The sequence below is a fragment of the Myripristis murdjan genome, chromosome 21 (genome assembly GCF_902150065.1).
Source record: "Myripristis murdjan chromosome 21, fMyrMur1.1, whole genome shotgun sequence".
NCBI lineage: Eukaryota > Metazoa > Chordata > Actinopteri > Holocentriformes > Holocentridae > Myripristis > Myripristis murdjan.
In genome coordinates, this window is record NC_044000.1 from 9,141,480 (window position 1) to 9,164,773 (window position 23,294).

A 23,294-nucleotide genomic window follows, 5' to 3' on the forward strand; every position below is an offset into this window, starting at 1 on the left:
AGCAACACAGGTCAATTTCTTTTTACAATCTTTGCCAGTACAGCCATGCATGTATTTAGAGAAGTAAAATGAATTCTGACGCTAAAATATATTACAACTTTACGCCCATGTTAAGTAGGTTATGAAGTGAAAATAAACAGAAACTTACCAGGAAAAAAGTAACTACACGTATGGTCATAATTTCAAATGCAGCCAGTCGAGTCTTGCAGGTGAATGCCATTCAGCAGAATAGGTTCAACTTTAAGGTATGCCACCAATTTTATGTGCAAATATCCTGAGAGAGCTGAGTCACAAAGGACACTGAATGATTTATTGTGGCCTGGGGAATAGTCTTAACAGTGGTAACATGCCAAGCACACACAGACTATCTGCCTCAGCACAGGGAGAGCAATCCATGTTCACTGGCAGGGGTGCACAGGGTCAGAACAGACTCATGTTGAGCCATAGAAGAGCAACAGAATCAACAAGAATTAAACAAGACAATAAAGCTGTTTAGTTTATTGATTTGCCGGCTTAATGACGTGAAGGCATATGTAATGCTTTCACACACAATTTTACGTTCCTTTTTTTCCAAAATACATTAACCTATTATTTTCTACAAATACAAAAACAACACAGAGCAGTTAGCTTGACAAGAAACTTTGTAAAACGTGTGTGGTGTCTGCAGAGTAATAACTGTTCATTTATTTTGAGTGCTTTCGTCTTGAGCAGAGTCATTCAGCATTTTCACTGCCGCTTCCAGCATCAGGCTCTGCCATGTTGTCCTCGGGAACATCTTTTTCTGGCTCCTTGACGTCTGAAGTTTCAGGCTGAGATGCTTCCATTGGTTCCTCGGTTGTTTCTGCCTGAGGTGACGGAGTCTTCTCCGCTCTTGATAACTCCACCTGAACACAGTCATAAAGTTTGATAAGAGTAATTTTGTGATCCTGTCTGACTCAGTATATAGCACACTGCACTAACACTGCCAGATTAGAGGTTTAAGTCCCATTTGAAAATGTATAGACTCACGGTAAACTTTGGATAAATGCATTCCATTGTATTCAGTGGTTCACTTAATACGATCACAAATACTGTTAGGTCCATAAGTATTTCGACAGTGGCACAGTTGTGTGTGTTATGTATAGTTTGTCCAATTACTTTTGTGCCTCTGGAAATGAGGTGACAATGTACAAAACTGGGTCTAATTCCTAAAAGGTTCATGCCATATTTTTGTTAAACCCCTTAAATTAAAGCTGAAAGTCTGGACTTCAATCACATCTTGATTGCACCATTTCAAATCCACTGTGGTGATGTATAGGGGAAAAATTTAAAATATTATGTCACTGTCCAAATACTTATGGACCTAATTGTATGATGACAAATAATCACTGGCATTGCCTAAGAGGGCAAACTGTAGCTCAGTTTTACCTCAGAAACAGCGTGAACAGTTTCCTCCTGTCTCACTGGTTCAGATTCCTCTTGCTCCATGAGCTCCTCCTCCTCCGTCATGCTGGCTGGCTGCTGTTGGACTGGCAGCTCCGTCTCTTTCAGTGTCACAGCTGTCACAGGAGGAGTCTCTGCAACAGCAGGGGCAGCTGATGTGGCTACTGGTTCAGGCTAAAAGGCAAAAGGAGGACAGAGAAACAAAATTAATAATGAACAGCTCAGTGTTTTTCTTTTTTTCATGTTATGCCATGTAGTCAGCTAAATCCACATGTGATTATGAAACACAGGGAACATAAAATTAGCAAGCAAGGATTGAAAACACACTGCCTCCTATATCTTGTTGAGTTGTTGAGTACTTTTATTATCTTGGCTGTCTCCCCACCTTGCCATCAAGTTAACACCTCTTGCAAAACACAAACTCTACAACCAGACAAAATATAACTTGTGTAATATCTGCAGTCTTCAATTTCAATTTTACAGAAAAAAAAAATGCCAAGACAAATTGTTTATATTTTATACTCAAGTGTTTTTTGTTTTTTCCCCCCACATTGTGTAAAGAACACGTAGCTTCATGTTGAAAGAATTGTGCAGGGCAGTAAATAAAATTTTACTTGATTAGAGATTGGAGAAACTAATGTCACTGATATAATATGTTTATTTATATGTTTAATTAGGAAAGACATGTTGCCAGGAGATGTTTTGTGAGTCAGCCTTCTGAACTGGACACCACTAAAGTCATCTGTTACCTCTCTCTCCACGACAGGCTCCACAGGCTTCGGCTCTGGTTTTTTATTGGCTTCCAGCACTGACATGATGGAGGCAGGTATGTGGGCTTGCTGTAACAGAGAAGAGGTGGATTTTCAATAAGAGAATTACAAGAGAAGCAGCAGAACAGATTTTAGAAGTTAGTACTGCAGCACAGGAAAACTAGAAAACTCCTGAATCGTGGAATTGCAGTGGTATTGACATCAACCAAACCTGTAGTATCCTGACATGCCTACTCATAATCACTATAAAAAATGCCTCTCAGGTGTTATTGTTGTACTCGGTCAGCATCATCAAGCCAGCAAGACAGGATACAGCTGTTACCTGATGAGGCGTGAAGGAGTGGACATGCTGCAGGAGAGGCTCCCTCATCTCCGGGCAGCGTTCAAACACGCTGGTCAGCTGAGCGGGCGGCAGCTGCAGCAGCACGCTGTACGACTGAGGCTTGGTTCTCTGGCAGCACTTGACAAACCCCTCCCACACCTTGGGATACTTCCACACCTGCGTAAGAACAAAAGAAAATTTCATCCTAAACCTCTAGAAAAAGATGTACTAGATTTCTACACTTTTGTATTCATCATATTCAATGGCTTTTCCACCTGTGATCGATATTTCTTAGCTTTAGTTCAAATGTTCTAATTTTGTTTTACTGGCTTGTTGATTTGAATTACCTCAGGCCTCAGTTGCAAACAACTCTCACTTGGCACTTGATAACTGATGTAAAGCCTTCCTGTTTTTACTGGTTTTAATTTATGAGAATGATGCTTGCTTTTATTTTAATGTTTAAACACTTAAAAAAAGAGCTTTAATAATTAAGTTATTCATTATTAGCATTATAATTATTAACTATAGTAGCTGCAGACAGTATTCGTACATTTGTGACTTATTTCATTTATTTGTTTAAAGTTATGAGATCAAATAAGAGCAAAACATTTGACCTGGTACAAAAAGAAAGTTTCTAACATTTCCATATTTTCTAGGATATTACATTCCCCAACTTTGCCAGGCTTGGAAAGGACAAAAATAAACGAAATTTCTAGACTTTTTCAAGATGTCCAAGACTGAAACTATAAATGTGGGATTCCAGTTAGACGCTGACCTGTTTGACGATGAGGCGGGACAGGATGTTCATGACGAAGCCTCCCAGACGGGGATACATGGTGAGGGACTGGATGACGGTTCGCATCAGCAGCATGGGGAGCGGACTCTGCTCCATCAGCTGCTGCATGACCACTGCCAGCACCTCCGATGTGTACACGTTCTTCTCCGCAAAGCACAGGTTGGTAGCTGCAGCACAGACACAATCAGTATCAGCTATGATGCCGACAGACGTTCCTAACAAGTCATCACTGATTTGTCAAGAACTGTTTCAAGCGGCTTTGCTGTTAATTTCACTGAGAGATTTAGTCATTTCTTGTTGTTGTTCCTTTCATTGCTGGCATATAAAAGTTAGACAGTGCTAATATGTGCGCTATACTAGACATGGCAATCGTTAATGCAAAAAATATACACCACAAAGAGAGATGCTTAGGATTAGAGCCTCTCATGTTTCTAGCTTTGGGAAATCAGTGATGCTCAGAAATATTGTCTGAGCCGTCTAAGAGAAACAGTGAGAAGAACACATTCTGTTTTAGAGGAGGTTTACTAACCTTTAATAATTGACTTCATGTCACATTTGGTTGAGTCTATGTTGTGTAAAGCAATGAGCAGCTCTCCTGGGGTGAGAGGGGAGACTGATGAACTTCCCTCACCTGAAAGAGAAAACACAAAAATGCAGTTTCCATCTAAACTGACGCAAAAACGAATGAATAAGACTGACATTAAGTCATTACTTATTTTACTGGTGGCTCCTTAAGAACACATGAGCTCCCTCAACTACACTCAAGGTTTTACTGACAAAAGTTTCAACAGTGACAAAAGGTAAATAGAGTCACATCATAATTATACAGGGAGCTAACAATGGGAAATAAGAAACCTATTATAAAATGGACTACTCTGATCATATGTTTCCCCAAGGCCACATCAGAGCCACGTGTGGCTCTGATGTGGCTGCTAACTCTGATTCACAGATAAAATCTTCTCCCACTGGGGGCATAGGGGAATTTTTTTTATTCAAATGCAAGTGAGTTGTCAGTGCTATCTGGGGATCCATACAGTACAAGAAAAAAATACAACTGTGGAAAGATATGTGGACATATGTGGAAGATATGAATGAGTCTTACTGTGCTGAGTGCCCAGGAGGCGGTTGAACACCTCCTTCACTACTATAGGATTGAGCTTGATCAGCTTGGGGAGAGCCAGGATGACCTCTTTCTGAGAGAGAAAAAATAGCAGCACATTACAACAAACAGTAACCTGTTAATCTTCTGTTTAAGTTGAATCAGGTTAACTATATGTACCATAACATGGATAAGCTGTTATTGTGATTATGAAGCCAGTAAATGATAACTGTGATGCACCAAGATTAGTTGAGATACTGATGCATGTAATCATGCTGTATTTTCTGATGGGTTTTGCCATCTCTACATCTGGACTATCAAATTCAGAATATTCTGTGTAATGAAGACAGTAGCCTATTCCAAATAAGACCTTAACAAGATTATATAGTTCTGTCTCCATGGAAATGCACTACATGTAAAAGGTTTACTGGACTGCTGAAATAGGTTTAAGAAAATTACCTTTTCTAGCCCATTTATGACAGGGATTAGGAAACGAACATCTGGCACTCGTTTGTGGTAAAGGTCTCGCACTCTCTCCACCAGCTCTGGAGATGGAGGCACTTAGAGGAGAGAGGAGAGGAGAGGAGTTTTTATTTTAGAATTTATATTTTAGCTCCAGGTGAAGTGAATGAGTACAGTTGTGAAAACCAAAATGAAAGACAAACCACTTTTATTTTACCTTTATCTGTCAGAATGTGCAGGCAGCGAGTGACTAAAGTCTCTGCGCCTTTAGGGCAGTTTTCAACCAAAAGTAGCAAGTCAGGAGAGTTCATGCCCATCCCACGAATCTATAAAAGAGGAGAACTCATTAACACAGTGACAATAAATCACGAAAGCATCTTAGCAAGTGCATTCAAGATTTTGTGAGCATGATCAAGTCTCTCTCAATCCCAGCAATTACAGATTTTACAATCTGATGAAGGATTACAGGTGAGGTGAGATGAGGGTGCATGTGACAGAGTAAAGTTAGACTCATGGTAAGGATGACTTACAGGCTGCTCTATGACTCGAAGCACGCTGCGTTTGATGTCAGCGATGGCCTCAGTGTAGACAGACGCCAGCTCGTGTACCAGCCGGTGGTTCAGAGGCAGGAGAGACAGGTAGAGGAACAGACACTGTCGCACTGTCTCCTCAGTCCAGGGAGCAGCCACCTCTGTGTCAACAGACAACACAGATACACAGTGACTTAGGATCAGAGAGGTGAACTTCTGACTGGGAGGCTGCTAGTTTAAATCCTGAGATTTAGAAAGGAGGGAGGAAATCCATGAGGGAAATAATTTGAAATGGCTAAATGACTTACTTGCCCGTGGAGCTAAATTCCAACATTTTTGGAATCATGATATCAAGCCCTTAATGTTAGCTTAAATTGTAAGAATTAACCTTAGTAGGACAATATGATGCTCCCAAAATGACAGGTTCCTTGCTGATAGCAATGTCGCTTTTGGTCAGAGTGGGATTTTTAGGTGTTTGACAGTGAGGGTGAGGGTGTTCCTCTGTCAAGGCCCTGACCATAAATATATAAAACATATATAAAAGTCACACCTGTGTCTTTGTCGGCGCCAAACAGCAGAGACGGTGGGTTGGGATGGACCAGAAGCTGCATGTAGTTGAGGGCAAACTTCTCGATGTAGTCCCTGAGCTGGTCCTTCTCGTACATACGCTTCAGAAAAGCCAAGGCAGTGGTGCGCACCTGAAAATAAAACACACAATGATTGAAATGTAAAAGAATCACAGATAGTCAATTCAGCTAACCCTGAGTATGAATACTTCCCATTTATATCTAACATTTGGGGGTACAGATGAGTGATATATCACCTTCTCTTTTTCGTGCGAGCTAAGGTCCAGCAGCACATGGAGATACTGAAACTGCCTTGAGGGACGTTTGATGATAAGTTCCTTCAGAGTAGTCATGCCCAAATACACGCGAGACTGAAACACAGGTTAAAACACAACAGTGAGTTAAACAAGTGTTATGACCAATCTCTACAGGACACACAATTTTATCCTGTTGTTTACCTCATCCTCACAGTAACGTCGTATTACTTCCAACGCTGATTCTGTGATTATGGGAGCCTCCAGTACCAGCTTCGTGAAAAGCCTGGAAGACATGCAAAGTTAACACCAAGTAGCACTCTGTTTCGTGTGTTACATAAACTGCCATTCCTTCTAAGGTCAGTCCTATCAAAACCTCTGAATATGAAAATCAGTAGAGCCAAGGCTGAATTTCATGCCTGGAGTCTGCAGTACAGGGTTTGTTTGACTGTGCAGAAAACACAGAGAGTGGTGATTGTCCACTTGATAATTTCAGTGACAAACCTGTCCATCTAACATTTGAGAGAGGTTTTGAAAGAAGACATGGCATTAAAATATAGTGATTATCTTCATCCTAATCCTGTCATCTATTTGTAACTGAATTTTCTTACATCAACAAACCTTGAAATTATCTAAAATGTAACAATTCAAACATTTACAACAAATAAACCCAAACAAATAGAGTTGTAATAAATATGTACCATTACACCATTACAGTTCTTACTGCTGTTTGTTTACTCATAAAGCTTAAGACTGTGCCCTCGAGGGAGTGTGAGGAAAAGGATCCCAAGTGTCTCACCCATCCCTCTGCTCCGGCTTCTCCTGCAGGCCCGACAGCAGCGTGTAGAGACAGTGCTCGTAGTTGTCCAGCAGCCCCGTGGGCAGCTGGCTGAGGTAGGTGTTATACTCCTGGTAGAGGAGAGCAAACGCCAGGTCGCTCCTCGTCCTTATGTCCTCCAGAATGAAATCCAGCACGTCCTCTTTCATCATCCCCTCAAACTGCGTCACCAGCCGGGACAGGAGTTTAACACGGACCTGTGACACACATATAAAACATTGTTACTGTAAGAAGAAGAAGTCTTTTTTAAAATGGTCTATACAAATAAATGTTATGGGTAGGATTATATATTTAACTAGCTCCACCTTTAATGAATTCAAAGTGCGAATCAGGGCATAACTCCATTCAGATGCAAGAATATTTAGAGCAGGGGCAATGACAAAATAATGGATATTATAATGAGGTTTATTTTTCTGATGCAGTTCTAGTGCAAGACAAGAGCATTTATCACTCTTAAACACTTGCAATTAAGATACCTCACAATGCACTTCTGAATCAACGGTTACGCCATTTTGGATTTTGGATAGTCATGTGTTGTGCTTTAGTTTACTTACATGTGACATGCCGCTCTGGGCAATAGCCTTCTCTGAACGCAGGATGCGTTTGACTGCCAGAGAGGTTAACTTTTCAATCTGGTTGTCTGACAAAGGCTGGATGACATCTGGCAAACGAAACACTTTTTTCCTCCCACTTGTCCCCGCCATTCTAGAGAAGAGAGAAATCAAGTAGGGTGATAAGTGGGGTAGATAAAGTCTGGTTAACTCTGAGTTAACCAGAGTGTTCCCATTTGCCTGACCTTTGTACTCACTTGGTTTGTGTGGAGGGGAGAATGGGCTCAGGGAGCCTCTTGACAAGCGGAGCAGCCTCGACAGGCTGAGCCTTCTCTGTATAACCTCCTACCACAGAGATCGCCTGGCCCAGCATCACTGCTGGCACTTTGCGCTTGATGAGCAGGTCCTTGGCGCCAGAGTCCTCATCGATGCCTTCCTCTTTGCCGGCGTCTTCTTCTCGAGCTCTGCACTGCTCAAGCCCTGAGAGAATAACATTTTTTTAATGTGTTGTAAATACAAAAAAAGAGGCAAACACCACACTGTACAAACCTTTCACATCTTTTTGAGCTCGATAAGCTCTGCTACTAACCTGGACCAATCCCAGCAGCTGTCATCTGTGTGGCCATCAGCCTGGCCAAATGTTTGATTTGGGCATCAGTGCCCGCCGACTCCACCGGTGTGTATGTGGCCTGGAAAGATGCTGGCATGGCGTCTGGCAGATACACCATGCTGATTAGCACCTGAATGACGAGACGGCATCAGAGATGTGAGCCAAATGGTTATACTACTGGGGTGACCATGAGAAATGTAGGGGGAAAAAAGCTAGTCCATCTCACCAGGTTGGCCACATTCTCAGGGGTGAGCAGTGGGTGCAGGAACTCCGCTGTGAGGTCAATAGCGGACTGTGCTACCGGCACAGCCGATGGCTTAGTGACTGAAAGTGGAGCTGGCTCCTCTTTGTCTTCGTCATCTTCCATCAGGGTGGGCTCTGAACACAGAGAAACAAATGCAGTTAAAATTTACTTACTTTATGCAGAGAATTTCAAAATTCCACATTTTCTCTGGACCTTTATTTCTTGACTTGATGATTTTGGTGTTCAATGTAATTTACACTAAATATAACATATCCCCGCTATAGTTAAAAATTAGATGACAGGGGTCTAAAACCACTAAATGTGTGTACTTGGAAATGTATTACGACAGCACTGCAATATTTTTCATTACTTTCCCACATTTTTGTGAAATATCCAAATTCATCAATACCTGGAAGTTGCCAAATTTTCACATTGTAGGGCATTTGTTCCCATACATTCTAGATGTGTGTATAAATTTGATCTCCTACTTATGAATCAGAATGTGATATCATCATACTAACCCATCTTGAGCTTTTTGCCCTCTGTGTACTGTTCGTGGCGAGGTCTTTTGCGCTGCTCACGCGGCGCTGGTGTAGAGCGGGTTATCTCAGTCTGGGGCATCCCCAAGTCCAGAAGCAGGGTGCTGATTTGACCCTGGAACTCCAGGCTGCAGGGGTGCTTGAGAACCGCCACCAGGTGCAGCTTCAGATTCTTTCGCACGCTGCTGACCTGGGACTTGGCCAGGGTGGGAGGCAGGTTTGCTGAACGAGCACAAATGCAAAATTTCAAACACTGTCCAGTGAATCTTTATGAAATAACTTACACATTTTAAGATGCTGTGTGAGTGTGGGACTCCTGACTTGCTTTGGATTAAAGCTCCATTACAAATGACAACCTTGAATCCAGTCAATGGCTGACTCAAATTTTCATGTCAGTTTTGTCCTTAACCTTTAACCTCCTAGTCATCATGTGAACTCACATTCAACAAAGAGCATGAAACCACACTTGGTGTAAGTTCAGTGTTAATGGGGTCTTTTCTTTTTTGTATGTTTGTAAACGCATCCCTAAACAGTGGACTAACTCAAAAGACTCAAACTGGTCAGGGACTTGAACTGAATGAGACCTCAGAGAAGACGGCCTCAGTCTCACGTACCATGCAGCGTCTCATACGCCTGCACCACCTCTGACATGAACATGGGCCTCTGCCGGGCGATGGTGGCCAAGGAGCCCAGTGCTGTGGTGAGGTTGATGCTAGAAATGGCTGGGTGGACCATGAACTTCAGCAGCTTTTCCAGTGCAGCCTTTCCCTCCTCACACAGAACATCTGTGGAGTCACATCATAACACAGAGGCTCTACTCACAGAGGGAAGCACTTCATCATCAACATGTACTGATAGATCTGCTTGAACATAGTTAGGCAGTGAAAAAGAGGAAAATGAATTTATGTTGTCATACCTCTGCCCTAAATATCATTCTCTGCTTGTTCTTATAAAATCTTACACCCTGATTGGGTAAAAGACAAAACATTTTATCGTTCCAGTTCATAAAATAACCCATCTTAAATATCCAGTTGCCACTCATATTTCAAAAAATATTTTGTTTACTTTGAAAGATAAATTGATCAAAAAAAATGTTCGTGGAAGTCTCAATATCAGTGTGAATAAATAAAATCTGTGCAGCCTTCCCAGAGCCACAGGTTTCAGCATCATGTGCAAATTAATATACATTTGCCTAATTAAGTGATTTTAAGATATCATTAAATTTTCATTTCTGCAAATGAAATCAGTAAACAGGGGAGCAGTAAAGAAATGATTCCTCTGATACAGCCCTACAGCCTCTGATCACGGCCCACTGAGGGAACAGAGTGAACATAAACCCACTCACCATAGCGGATGTAGGTGTGATCTTTGGGTATTTTGTCCAAGCTGATGTCCCCCTCTTGTCTCTTGGGGATATCAGAGTCTTGTGTCCGTGGTGACAGAGTGATGATGAGCGACTCTGTGAACTTGATGGCATGAGTGCGCACGCCATCATTTTCAGAGTCCAACAAGGCCAGAACATCCCCTTTCATCTGGGTCACCATATCCCAGCATGCCTCCTGCATCTCTGATACCACTTTGGAGCGCACCAACCACTGGCAAGAAAGAGGCCAATACAAGTTAATAAATGAAATCACATGGGTGAAAACCACACACACGATTTGAAAAGTCAGCATGTAGATGTTGAATTTGTTTAATCTTATCAAAGAATATGATAAAAATAACTGAGATTAGATTTATTGCATGTATTTTTTTTAAAGAAAAAAAATCCATATATGAAGACAAAATAATTGGGAAATGTAGGTAATCTTTAATTCTGGGATTTTCTCAATTTCTTAAGTCTTAATTTTGGCTAGGATTTGATAAAAAAAATTATGCATGTTTGTTATTTGAGGTCCACTCATAAATGAAGCCAGTAGTTTTGACCGTGTTATGTACCTGTAGAGTAACTTTGTAAAGCTGAGTGAGCGTGAGGATGGCTTTCTTCACCACGTTAACGCTTTCATCCTTCAGCAACATGTTCAGGTTGGCAATCAGTCTGAGAAGCAGCTCATTATCCCTTTTACTGGAGAGGACATGAAAAATAGAAAGCTTGAGAAACAAGTACATTTTCTTTCACCAATTAGAAATGTAAAATTATATGACAGGGAAGAGAGAGCAGTGACCGTCTGATGACCCACCATGCTTCCTCTATGAAACCAATGACAAACTTTTTCACCTCCACAGACTTGTCTGTCTGAAAGGCTATCATTTCCTATAAGACAAATAAGAGAGGGGAATGAGGAGGCTTTATGGATTAGAATTTTATCACATTAAAATGTTCAGCAACTTTATACTGAATACAGCTTGGACAATGTAACATATTTAATTTCCTCATGTGTTTCAGGCCAAATGAGATGTATGTAGTTGGTTGACATAGAAAAAAAAGCTTACTTACATCCAAGAAATTGTCAAGTAGCGAGGGATCTTTGTTGATGATAAGCTCTTGGACCTAAAAATAGTACAAGGACGTTTATTAATTATAGTCCTCTACCAAACCGATCTGTATATGAGGCAAAAACATTAGCTTTTCAAACAGCAGTGATTAAAACTTCAGCTAAAATTAATTTCATGACTACTTCTTAAATCATCATTCCCTTCTAGATCTCACAACAGAGAAGACAGAAAACCAGACTTGGCGAAAGCAGATAACAAACCTGTTTGAGAACCGTTAGTTTTTCATCTGTGGGTATCAGAGCGGCCTGATTCAGAAGATCCACCACCTGTTGAGGGAAAAAAAAAAAAAAGAAAAAAAAATAAAAAATCACACACAGCATGAGCTACATAAACATAAATTACATAAAGAGTGACAGAATCTTGCTCTCCTGTGACCTGTTTAAATGTTCAACAATAAGGCCAAACAGCTCTGTAAGAGTAGAGACTGTGAAGATCCCTGTGGGGAATAAATATCACTCCAAATTTAGACTTAATTTTGGTGAGGGAAAAACTGGCATTTTTTGGAGGGGGGTCCCTTGACCACTGACCTCTAAGTATCTGAATGAAAATGGGTTCTCTGGGCAGCCACGGCTCTCTTTGCAGTCATGTGTACCTTATGCTCACCCCATGCAGTTTGGGGTAAAACAATAATGACAATGCAGTACAAATGTATTAATTTGGCCTATTGCAAAGTGGTGTATTTCTGCATAAGTAAGAATCAGCATAAGAATAAGCACATCATCCCAGCCCTGGTAAACGATGCACAAGGATCTACTTTCTTTCACTACCAATCTTGTGAAACCTGTACTGCCCTCACTATAGCAGATTGGACACAGTGCTGGTTAAAAATATCTCTTATGTTATACAGTTTGATGTTGAGCAAGTCTCTCAGGCTCAGTGTTGCGGGGACAGCAGCTTCTACCTTCTCGCTGGTGGTCATGTCGATGGCATGGGGAGTATCATCCCCGTCTGCGGAGAACTGCGCCTCCATGCTGCTGCTGCGGCTCCTGGACCTCCTCCACTACCTTGATAACATTGTCTTTAACCTCCCAGAAAACCCAAACAACCTGGAAATGACACATGCCTTGTAAAAACACTGTAACATCACAATAATGCACTACTGCGCACAAATGCTAACTTGACAATGTTAGCATGTATTGGCAAGTGCAGTTCAGTGTTGTTACTGCGTTAAACCGTCAGCTTGCTTGCTCTCCTATCATATCACATAACACAGCGAACTACATTCATTAAAAATAAACTTTAGTGACAGTGACGCAGCTATTATAATAAAGAAACACCTGTGCTCAGCTAGCGCGCTAGCGAAGGAGCTAACCGTAGCTTTAACTAAAACATGATTCAGTCTGGGAGCTCCGTCCAAACTAACGCTGTAATGAGATGTTTACTATACCTATGGCTAGTCAAACTCTTCTGCTCGTCGTAGTGGACTTCAGTACATGTGGATTGTGGTGGCGGAGGGACTAACACTGCAGCTTTTAGGTGTTAACCGAGCACAACTGTCCTGCTCAAGAAGGCAGCCATGTTTAACTTGACCAAAGAGCGGTTCCTCCTTTTCTTCTTCTTCTGCTGCCGCCAATAGTATATGTCTGCAGACCCAGAGACTGCAGATTCAGGCCCGCAGTTTTGAGACCCGCAGTTCTAGGCCCCTCACAGCGACACCTACTGGACTGGACCCGCAGTACAGGACCCGCAGTTCTAGGCCCCTCGCAGCGCCACCTACTGGACTGGACCCGCAGTACAGGACCCGCAGTTCTAGGCCCCTCGTTTTTTCCGCAACAGCGCCACCTACTGGATGACTGCAAAACTGCAAGAATTTCCCTCGGGGATCAGTAAAGGAGAGCGCCACCTACTGGACTGGACCCGCAGTACAGGACCCGCAGTTCTAGGCCTCTCGTTTTTCCGCGACAGCGCCACCTACTGGATGACTGCAAAACTGCAAGAATTTCCCTCGGGGATCAGTAAAGGAGAAGCTTTGAAGGTTTATTCCACCTTCAATTCTAACAGTTTAAATGTTTATTGTACCCCAATACTGCACTGGTTTAACGTTTATCACACCAAAATACTACATACTAACAACTGATTAAAGGTTTGTTACACCTCAATATGTTTTCGCATGCACGCATATGCACAACAGGAGCAGGAACAGGAGCCTGTGTGATTCCCCTGACTTTTTTTCATTGCTCTTATGTGTACAGGCACACTCATGCAAAGCCGTGCGTGCACGCACATATGCGTGCATGCACTGTCTTGCGTGCACGCGCATGGACAAGCCAGGGAAACAGGCCAGGGATCTGGTGATTCTAACGGTTTTTTTTCATGAGCGTAGCCAGACATTTTTCTCTGCAGTTGCTTTGTAGTTGCTATACAACTGTACGGAGTTGTTTGACAGTTTACTACAATGCCAATTAAACAGCATAAATAAGGATATGGATGTCATTATTGGCTTGTTCATTGGAATCAGAGCCGTCTCGGAGATATGCACACGCACCAGATAAACATTATGTTGTAGGCCTAGGCCTGGCAAAATCAATTTGACGTTCGTTGTTGATAATTTAACTGCTGGTATATATGCCGCTTTTTCAAGCTATCTTAGCGTCTGTGTTGCTTGGCAACCGTTCTGTCCACTCTATCTTGCTTGGTGGAAGAATGAGTAGTTCTCAATTTTATTGTGGCATTATTACCAATAAATTATTGATTTTTTTTTTTTTTCTTGTGTGATTATTTTATGGGCTATATGGAGGGTAACCGTTTTATAAAAGCAATAAGTCCCTTGAAGCAGTGGGTTACAGTGATTTTACAACGGCAAAACGCTCCTCAGCCGTTGTGAAATCACTGTAACCCACTGCTTCTCGGGGCTTATTGCTTAAATTGAGAAGTATTTACTCTTCCACCAAGCAATAGCGTGCAATCCAGCAAGAAAGTGGGCAGAATGGTTGCCAAGCAACACAGACGCTGAGATCGGGTGAAAATCAACAGTCTCTTTCTTCTCCTCACACCAGCTCTGAAAGCAGCGAACAGCCACTTCATTTCTCGCAATAAATAAATAAATAAATAAATAAATAAATAAAGCACCAAAGTTAATATTGTGGGTGATGGGCAACCCATGTCACACTGGGATAATAATAGTAAAATAATCTCATTACCTGTTAGTATGTTGTCAGTTTCAGTATATGTTTTTGTCCACACATTTTAATTAGTAGTATATGATACAAACAGGCATGTAAAGGGTTAATATTTGATTAAGTAATGAGTTAAAATAATTAAAAACATTTTAATAAATAGAATGGAACGAAAAACCCTGGAAAAATTGATTTAAAAAAATCATAATTTTATGAAAGGGTAGATGCTTGACCATTTTTGGGTCAAAGGGTGGGATTCGGAACTTTTCCTTAGGGTATACAAGGGTTAATTTCACATTCCAGTCAGTTTACATTGTAACGCTTAATTATTCTACTTTTCAATATTTTTTTGAACCTCAACAGAGAGCTACACAATTTTAAATCATCACTAAGGCCATTCCATAACTTGACTCCACGTTGAATCCTTGCATTCCGATCGTCTGTCATTACTTGTCTCCGATGAAATAGGTGGCGCTGTCGCGGAAAAACGAGGGGCCTAGAACTGCAGGTCCAGTACCGCGGTGCAGTTTTACAGTCGTCCAGACCAGTAGGTGTCGCTGTCGCGGAAAAACGAGGGGCGTAGAACTGCGGGTCCTGTACTGCGGGTCCAGTCCAGTAGGTGTCGCTGCGAGGGGCCTAGAACTGCGGGTCCCAAAACTGCGGGCCTGAATCTGCAGTCTCCGGGTCTGCAGACACATGCTCCTCGCTGCCGCCACCTCTTCATCCACAACACCAAGTCATGCTGCCACCTGCTGGCAGAATGGCGTCGGGAACAAAATCTGGCATTTTCTGGCTCATGTTTTATAGAAAATCCACTGCTACAAACTGTTCCAAACTCAACTCAACTTGGCCTTATTAATACAACACCTATCATGCAAACATAAAGCCCAAAGTGGTTCACATAGCAGGATTAAACTAAACACAGACAAAAAATAGATTCCAACAATAAAACAAAATAAAAACAAGCGATAAAAAATTATATGAAAACCAATTATTAAAACTTGCACAATCAAATAAATTGTTCTACAGCTATATGGTGTAACATCTTGCCCCAATAAATCTGGAGGAAATGTAAAGCTGGTGTAGTGCTTCACCAAAATGACACTCATGGTGATTTTGACCCAACAATGAACCAAATCATGAGTACTGTCTCTCCCAGCCCAGCCTGAAGAGCCTTGGTTTGGCATACTGACCAGACAGGCAGCTTCAAATACTTTACTGAATAGTAAATCAGGGATGGGCTCAGGTACTGAAACTATGTGTATGGATCTTTACTGAAATGAGATTAAAAATCACATTAGGATGAAAAAAAAAAAAATACTCTGCCAGGATGTATGAAAAAGATTTAATAATAATAATAAATATCTGCAAAATGTACAGTAGTTCACAAATATGCATACACTCAAATGGGAGAAACCATCACCAACAAAACTTTTTTTGCAAAAACAGTCGTGTGTTAGCTGGTTATCTTCAGCCTGACCGATGGCACCTTGATCGCTGCCGCCTTCACCTCTGCTGTGATGTCAACACCCAAGGGAGCCCTGCAACACATGACTCATGTGAACCAATGCTGATTTACTCACAGATTCATCACACCATTGCATTGACCACTGCATGGTATATTTACACACATCAGAATGCCTTCCTCTGAAATGGCTTCTATAATTTGTGGCGGAGGTTAAAAACTCCTCTAAGAATAATGCTGGAGATGGCAAAATCAAATAGTATTTCTGCAAAAACACATGATGTTTTTCCTCATCTGTTATCTATGGAAGCCAGTTCAGAATAGTAAGATGGTCGGGCGATGCAAATCACTCAGTTCTGCTCAGTTTTGACTTACTTTGGTTCATAGCTTACGTCCACGTTATGAGGCAGTATCCCCGTCCCTTCTCTCAGTCGCTCAACACCATTCCTGCGGGCAAAACAACAACAAAACTCAAAACAAAGAACAAAAAAACATGCTCGTCTCAAAAGAGTAAGATTCCAAAGTCAGTCAAATCTCCAAATCTGATTCACTGTCAAAACTTTTTTTTGTTTGTTTTTTTGTTTTTGTTTTACCAATTATGTTTCAATAAACTCACCATGCAATCATCACTCCATTGTCAGTACAGAACTTGGCTGGAGGACAAAGCAGATTTACACCAGTCGCCTCCGTGATGATCGCCAGTGCCTTTCGGATGTACTGATTACTGGCAACTCCACCAGACACCACCTGCCAGAGAGAGAGAGAGAGTGAGTGTCTGATGAAAGCTTCAAATGTAAAGTTAAAATGGTTCAGCGGCATAAACAAGCATGAGTTTGCAAGTTTAAGGTGAGATTTACTGGACATAGAAGTTGTAAAAAAAAAAAAAAAAAAAGGTTAATGCATGCCGTTGCTAATCAAGTCTCGCTGGCTGTGATGGCACAAAGGGACATTTTCAAGATACACACTCACCAAGGTGGGACTGCATGCAGGTAGAAGGCCTTTTGCTTTGCAGAACAAGATGGCTCGATGTGTGCGCTTTGCAAGGTGAGCGGCCACCGCGTGCTGTGTGGCAGCTGCGATGTCATTCACACAGGACAGCAGGCTCCCTTGCTCTATACCTGCAGAGGAACAAAAAAAAAATTGCTTTAGATACATTTTAAAGAGGAGTCTAACTCATCTAACATGACCAGTAAGCAGGATGGAGATGATTTGAAGATTGAAGCAATGTGCAACCAGTACCAGCTTTTTCACTGCAAAGGCTCTCTGAATTTGTATTGAATTTATCGCCTTTTCTTTCATTCTTTTTCCTTTTTTTGTGTTCAAAACATTTTTCACTGGGTATTTCAATGTGTCTTACTCATCCAAAGACATCAGTGGGTTGAACCAACCCCACTCCTGAGAGCTCAATTAGTGTCTACTGTCTGTAATATAAGGCCTTCGTTTTTATTCTAAAAAAAAAAAAAAAGAAATTGAATGGGTAGATTCAGCATGAGACTTTGCAGGCCTTCTTCAGTTTCTATGGGTTTAACTCACATGTTAAGAATCACTGGTGGGTATACAGCAAATGTCTTCCTCACTGACTTCCATGTCCTCTTACCTTCCTCGGTCTCTTTTTTCATTATTGTCATGGTAACCTGATTCCGCAGGCCGGCAAAAGAGAAGTCACAGTCATAATTTTGCCCCATGGGCGTCCTGAAAGGGAACTTGCTCCGATCGCCCTCTTTTGCCAGATGCTCTATGGCTTGTCCACCGCTCAACGTGGAGCAGTGAGGGTGTTTCAGGAGGGACAAACGTCTGGCCACCTGGAAATTAAAAAGAAACAGATTCAGTCGAACATCACAACCGGACAAGTGCAACGACAGCTGCTTTTAAAGTGTAAAAGCCCTCACTTTATCCAATGTGTCCCCTGGAGCTTCATCCAGGGTTTGACCCAGCAGCAGGAAATCGCTGACCCCTCGGGCCACGGCCAGAAGTGAGTGACCACCAGAGATGAGCAGGACCAGGAAGGGGAAGGCGACCGGCTGCAGCATCCTGACGGTCAAGGCGTGGGCTTCCATGTGATGGATGGGGATGAAGGGCTTGTTGTGGTGTCTCACAAACTCCAAACTGAACTTCAGACCGATGCCCAAGCTCAGAGCCAGGCCCGGCTTCACTGTGGTGGCCACGGCCGACAGCTGACGGGGGCTCACGCCGCTCCTGTCCATAGCCTCCTGCACCACCCGGGCTATGTGCTCTTTGTGGAGCTGCTGTGCCACTGTCGGGATGATGCCGCCGCTCCTGCAACATCCAAGCGTGCCAAACGGAAATGTCAGACAATCCCCTAAAGCACAGGTGTCAAACTCGTGCCATGGAGGGCCAAGAGGCTGCAGGTTTTCATTCCAACCGAAAACTCCACCAGGTGATTTCACTGATTAGTCCTGCCTCTCTGTTTGGAGGTAGGGTGATCAGTGAAATCATTTGGTGGTGTTTTTGGTTGGAATGAAAACCTGCAGCCTCTTGGCCCTCCATGGCACGAGTTTGACACCCCTGCCCTAAAGAATGACCCGACAAGTGAATGCAACACAGTGACTCACCTCAGATGCACCTCCTTTTGGGAGTGCAGAGATTCCCCCAGGATGGCACCTGTCTCATCCAGCACAGCAGCTCCCGTGTCATCACAGCTCGTCTCGATGCCTAAAACCAGCCTGGAGCAGGCGCCGCTTCCAAAAGCTGAAGTGCACCAAAGCCGGTGTGGGAGCTGTGGCAGCTTCCGCACAACTACAGCTCTTGAAGGCAACATGGTGGGGTAGCTCAGGATAACCACACCTGAAAACTTGAAGTGCTCAGTTCCTTGTGAAGGTATCTCGCATTTCTACCAATAAGCACGACCGAGACAAATATACTAACACATAGCGTCACACAGAGCTTCACATCAATAAACCAGCAACAGGGAACCTAATAAGCCCTTGGAGCTGCCAGCAGAAAGGAGAAGGTTACTTTGAATGTTGCGTTTTCTCGCTGTGTCACACGTAAATAATTTCGTACAGAAACAACTCGCCGACACAAGAGGGCTATAGTAGATTAGGCATAATAAAAGACGAGAAACGTTTCGTGAAAAATAATTTTAAAATAGTTGTTTCAGTGTTTACATTTCTGAACTGCAAAAAAGTCGACGAATCAATAATGAAAAAAGGGCATAGGTAAAAAAAAAATCGATCCTTTGTTTTGGGGGAAGTCTTAGGCAGGTGCACACTCAAGTAAACATGGAGTCAAGCAGTTGCCTGGATTTTCGGTGATATATTCATTTAAGCACTGATGTCTCTACACAACGTGAAAAAGGTGCGGTTTTAACATTTCACATGTAGTCTGTACCAATTAGTAGCTCTTCAGCGATGTGACCTTTATTGTACAGTATGTGGCGCTGTTGCGCGTCTTGTAATCCAGTTTCCACAGTGCTCAACCGCATGTTGCCTTCAAGTCTGTCATAGATGTCGGATTTCCACATGTAGAGCAATTGAACGTCTCTCTCAGTTTTGCCAGTGGTGTGGGCATATTGTATGTTGCTTCATTATTAGTTGAAAACTACTTTTGTCATAGAGTCTGGTCCATTATTGTAATATTTCCAACCAAATGCACTACAACGCGCGACAGGTGGTATTTATCATGCTGGATCGCAGAAATATGAGCTATTTTATGAGTACGTGAAGGCACCATGGGTTCCTGTGATTACAGCAGCAAATCAGAAACCAGTGCTAATCTCAAACGTGTCAGGGAACTTGTAGTGAGTCCTTTTTAGTGTGTTCGTATGAAAATGAAGAGCCAAACTGCTCGTCTGTCTCGTGGCGGATGTGTGTGAAGTGCACCACGTTATGTTGCCAACAAGGAAGCAAACAAAAAAAGGAAGTGCGGTGATGTGGAGGGTCACGTGGGGGAGGGACTGCCGCGGATGATGGCGTGAAAGATCCTGCTGCTAACAGAAAGCCTGTCGTCTTCACTGTTGACGGGATATTCAGTGAGAAACTTTGGATCGCAGACCTTAAAAACTGTGAGCACTTTGTACTTGGTTGCAGAAAATTACAGTGGTGCAGTTTCTCGGTGGCACTTTTTTTTTTTTTAGTTAGCCCTCCATCCAGCAGAGAGGTAGCTTAGCCAGCGTTAGCAAACTTCAAAGAGGCACCTGATCCACCACCTGGAGTTTTATGTTGGCTTTTGAGAAGGAGGCATGCAGCACCCGGCGAGTATTTTGGAGGAATTGCGCCAGTTTGTGGTGAAAGAAGCCCCGCCAACTGTGTTTTACATTCCAGATTTTATATCAGAGGAGGAGGAGGCGTACCTTTTACAACAGGTATATCAGTCACCCAGAACTAAATGGACTCAGTTATCAGGCAGGAGGCTGCAGAACTGGGGAGGACTGCCCCATCCTAAAGGGATGCTGGCAGAGAAGATTCCTGACTGGCTTGAGAAGTACTGTGAGAGAATTTCCTCTCTTGGTGCCTTCAGTGGCAAAACGGCCAATCATGTGTTGGTGAATGAGTATAAACAGGGAGAGGGGATCATGCCGCATGAGGATGGTCCTCTATACCACCCTACTGTCACCACCATCAGCCTGGGCTCTCACACCCTCCTCGACTTCTACCGGCCCATCAGCAGCCAGGGGGCGGCGGGCCCGCAGACAGAGGAGAGCCGCTACCTCCTCTCCCTGCTGCTGAAACCACGGAGTCTTCTGATCCTGCAGGATGAAATGTACCAGCACCTCCTGCACGGCATCCAGCCCTGCAGCCAGGACACACTGACGGACAGAGTGGTGAACCTGTCCTCTGCTGGGGCCCTGCCCGGGGAGACGCTGCCCCGGGGCACCAGAGTGTCTCTCACCATACGGCATGTGCCAAAAGTCATGAAGGCAAAGCTCATCCTGGGGAGGAAATGAAAAAAAAAAAGAATTTGCCTTGTAGGACTGTAGAGCTGTAACATGTTCTGTAATCACATGATGTGTGCAAACAGCAGCTTCCATTGGCTCTGTGATGATGGCCGTCACATGTCGGCTGCATTGAGAATATATCATGTCTGCATTAAACGGTTCGGTTTCTGCTCAGCTGGCTGTTGGCATAGTCTCATTGATGCATCATTACCTGAACTGCAGTGTTTTTTCTGGACCTTATCAAAGAGAGACTGTACAACTTAGATCACATGTTATTGATCTTGCTGCTGTGTGCACTGATAGTTCACTTAATGGTTATTACTAGTAATCTACACCATGGCTGCATGATATGGACAAAATTTTATACCTTAATACTTTTGCCAGCTATCTTGATGATAGTGATATACGATATGACTATGTGTCCACACTTAATTGAAATTTTAAGTGTAGCAACAGTGAAAATTAAGCATTCTTCAAGAAACAGCGTAATAATATCAAAAGGATGTGGAAAATTCAATTACTTAATAAAATATGTTTTTGATCAGAACAGACCAGTTACTGTCTGAACCCTAAATTTGAAATCATCCATATAGTTGCCTTTTGAAATATTCATATATCTTAATTAATATATTCATATGTTCATATAATTCAGTCCTAATCTACACCTTGCACAGTTAATATGGTCCATATAAGAGAATAAAACCCAGGAGCTTGATGTGCCATTCAAAAAAATGTCCTGAACCATGATTCATGACTGAAAAAAGGTGGCATGAGAAACCTAAAATACATCATGATGTCATATTAAGCAGGCGTGTGGGATTCATTACAAGTTCACTGTGCAGCCTTGAATGGACCTTCCTATGAAATGTACAACAAATTAAATAAAAAACCATTAAAACAGCAGCGGTCTGTTGGGTAAAAGGTGCTGTTTTCTACATTTAATCCAACATAAACGAAAGGCATTGTTACTATGTGCTTTGAAAGTGTGCTAACTTTATTTCAATCAACAGGAGGCCGCTGAGGACATGGAGCCACAGTCAAAACGCAGGAGAAGCTCAGAATGTGACAGTGACTCCTGGGCTGCTTATCCCGTACTGTCCGATGAGCAGTCGCAGGAGGCCGAGCTGATCGAGGCGATTGCTGTGCCCATCACCAACAAAAAGGAGACTTCTCGTCTGGTCAGGGAGCTCAGTTCCCTGTACCCCCTGCCTGGCCTTCAGCACATCAAGAGGGTGCGGGCCTGCAAGCCGGACAGCCCTCACCCTCTGGAGGCTGTTGTGTGCCTCGTCAGCGATGCGCCACACATCGACAGTGAGGAGGCGATCAGTGTTGATTCTTTGTTGCCCTCAGACAGAGTCAGACATGATGGATTGGGGGAGCCCTTTGTGGTGAAGGTCCCTGCTTGCCCTCCTCTGACCAGACCCCAGTTTGAGCTGGCCAGCAAGCACTGGCCCACCTCCTTCCACGAAGACAAGCAGGTGACCTTTGCCCTGAGAGGAGAGCTGTTCAGCCCGCCTCAGAAAGCCAGGATGCAAGAGTACATGTTGTCCGCTGTGGCCGCCGCCAGAGCAGGGAAAGAGAGCGGGATGGAGGCCATCGGCGCTGTGGTGGTCGACCCAAAACTAGAGAAAGTCATTGCAGTGGCTCACGACTGCCGAGGCGATCATCCGCTCTATCATGCGGTCATGGTCTCCATCGACCTCGTGGCAAAGGGGCAGGGCGGCGGCGCCTACTCTTTTGACAAATACCCTGCTTGCCAGTTTGCGTTGCCCACCTCCAATTCCACAACAGAAACCTCACAAAACGAGGCTGTTCAACCATATATATGCACCGGGTACGATCTCTATGTGACCCGAGAACCTTGCGTCATGTGCGCCATGGCGCTGGTGCACTCCCGCATAGGCCGTGTCTTCTACGGGACCTCCTCTGCTGACGGGGCCTTGGGGACCAAATATAAAATCCACACACAGAAAGATCTGAACCATCGCTTTGAGGTTTTCAGGGGAGTCTTGAGTAAACAGTGTGAACATCTTAATGGACTGGAGTACATCAGGAAATTAAAATAGGGTAGTTGATAATAAAAGCTAGTGTTTTTAGTGTATTTTTTTAATTTGGTCAGAGGACCTGTTTATCACGAGCAGGACAATTTTGGGATGTTATCAAGTTTTTCTGCAGGAATAAACTACTTTTTCATTTATTTCATCGATTATTACATGTTACAAAAAAACTTTGGTCTTGTATTTAGTTATTGCATTGATAGCATATTGAGTAGAAGTGACAAAATAACATAAGCCTTCTCTAAATGACAAAGTTCACA

The 23,294-nt window shown here is 43.0% G+C and overlaps 4 protein-coding genes across 5 annotated transcripts; 2 read left to right on the forward strand and 2 right to left on the reverse strand.

Moving 5' to 3' along the window:
* Window positions 1-470: 470 nt before the first annotated feature.
* On the reverse strand, window positions 471-13,052 carry sympk (symplekin). The gene is made up of 27 exons (XM_030081055.1): window positions 12,887-13,052; window positions 12,401-12,545; window positions 11,700-11,765; window positions 11,441-11,494; window positions 11,184-11,257; window positions 10,942-11,068; window positions 10,349-10,598; window positions 9,618-9,788; window positions 8,986-9,225; window positions 8,447-8,598; window positions 8,200-8,350; window positions 7,868-8,090; window positions 7,614-7,764; window positions 7,021-7,256; window positions 6,426-6,507; window positions 6,225-6,338; window positions 5,952-6,099; window positions 5,402-5,562; window positions 5,089-5,197; window positions 4,869-4,969; window positions 4,413-4,503; window positions 3,840-3,941; window positions 3,290-3,477; window positions 2,515-2,691; window positions 2,172-2,261; window positions 1,408-1,596; window positions 471-884 (listed from the first exon to the last, which is right to left on the reverse strand). Exons 2-27 carry the CDS (start codon window positions 12,467-12,469, stop codon window positions 714-716), a joined length of 3,687 nt encoding a protein of 1,228 aa, XP_029936915.1. The 5' UTR covers window positions 12,470-12,545; window positions 12,887-13,052; the 3' UTR covers window positions 471-713.
* Window positions 13,053-15,941: 2,889 nt separating this feature from the next.
* Window positions 15,942-19,194, reverse strand: osgepl1 (O-sialoglycoprotein endopeptidase-like 1). Its single transcript, XM_030080174.1, has 7 exons — window positions 18,654-19,194; window positions 17,970-18,357; window positions 17,678-17,882; window positions 17,050-17,198; window positions 16,697-16,827; window positions 16,456-16,527; window positions 15,942-16,156 (listed from the first exon to the last, which is right to left on the reverse strand). Exons 1-7 carry the CDS (start codon window positions 18,857-18,859, stop codon window positions 16,072-16,074), a joined length of 1,236 nt encoding a protein of 411 aa, XP_029936034.1. The 5' UTR covers window positions 18,860-19,194; the 3' UTR covers window positions 15,942-16,071.
* Window positions 19,195-19,269: 75 nt separating this feature from the next.
* Window positions 19,270-23,171, forward strand: adat3 (adenosine deaminase tRNA specific 3). 2 transcript variants are annotated; one of them, XM_030080175.1, is made up of 2 exons: window positions 19,270-19,398; window positions 21,988-23,171. In XM_030080175.1, the coding sequence occupies exons 1-2, from the start codon at window positions 19,375-19,377 to the stop codon at window positions 23,041-23,043; spliced, it is 1,080 nt and encodes a 359-aa protein (XP_029936035.1). In that variant the 5' UTR covers window positions 19,270-19,374; the 3' UTR covers window positions 23,044-23,171. The 2 variants fall into 2 exon arrangements, with proteins under 2 accessions (XP_029936035.1, XP_029936036.1); XM_030080176.1 differs by lacking the exon at window positions 19,270-19,398 and adding an exon at window positions 19,778-20,104.
* alkbh6 (alkB homolog 6) lies at window positions 20,102-21,151 on the forward strand. The gene has a single exon (XM_030080177.1). The coding sequence runs from the start codon at window positions 20,282-20,284 to the stop codon at window positions 20,984-20,986; it is 705 nt and encodes a 234-aa protein (XP_029936037.1). The 5' UTR covers window positions 20,102-20,281; the 3' UTR covers window positions 20,987-21,151.
* Window positions 23,172-23,294: the final 123 nt, after the last annotated feature.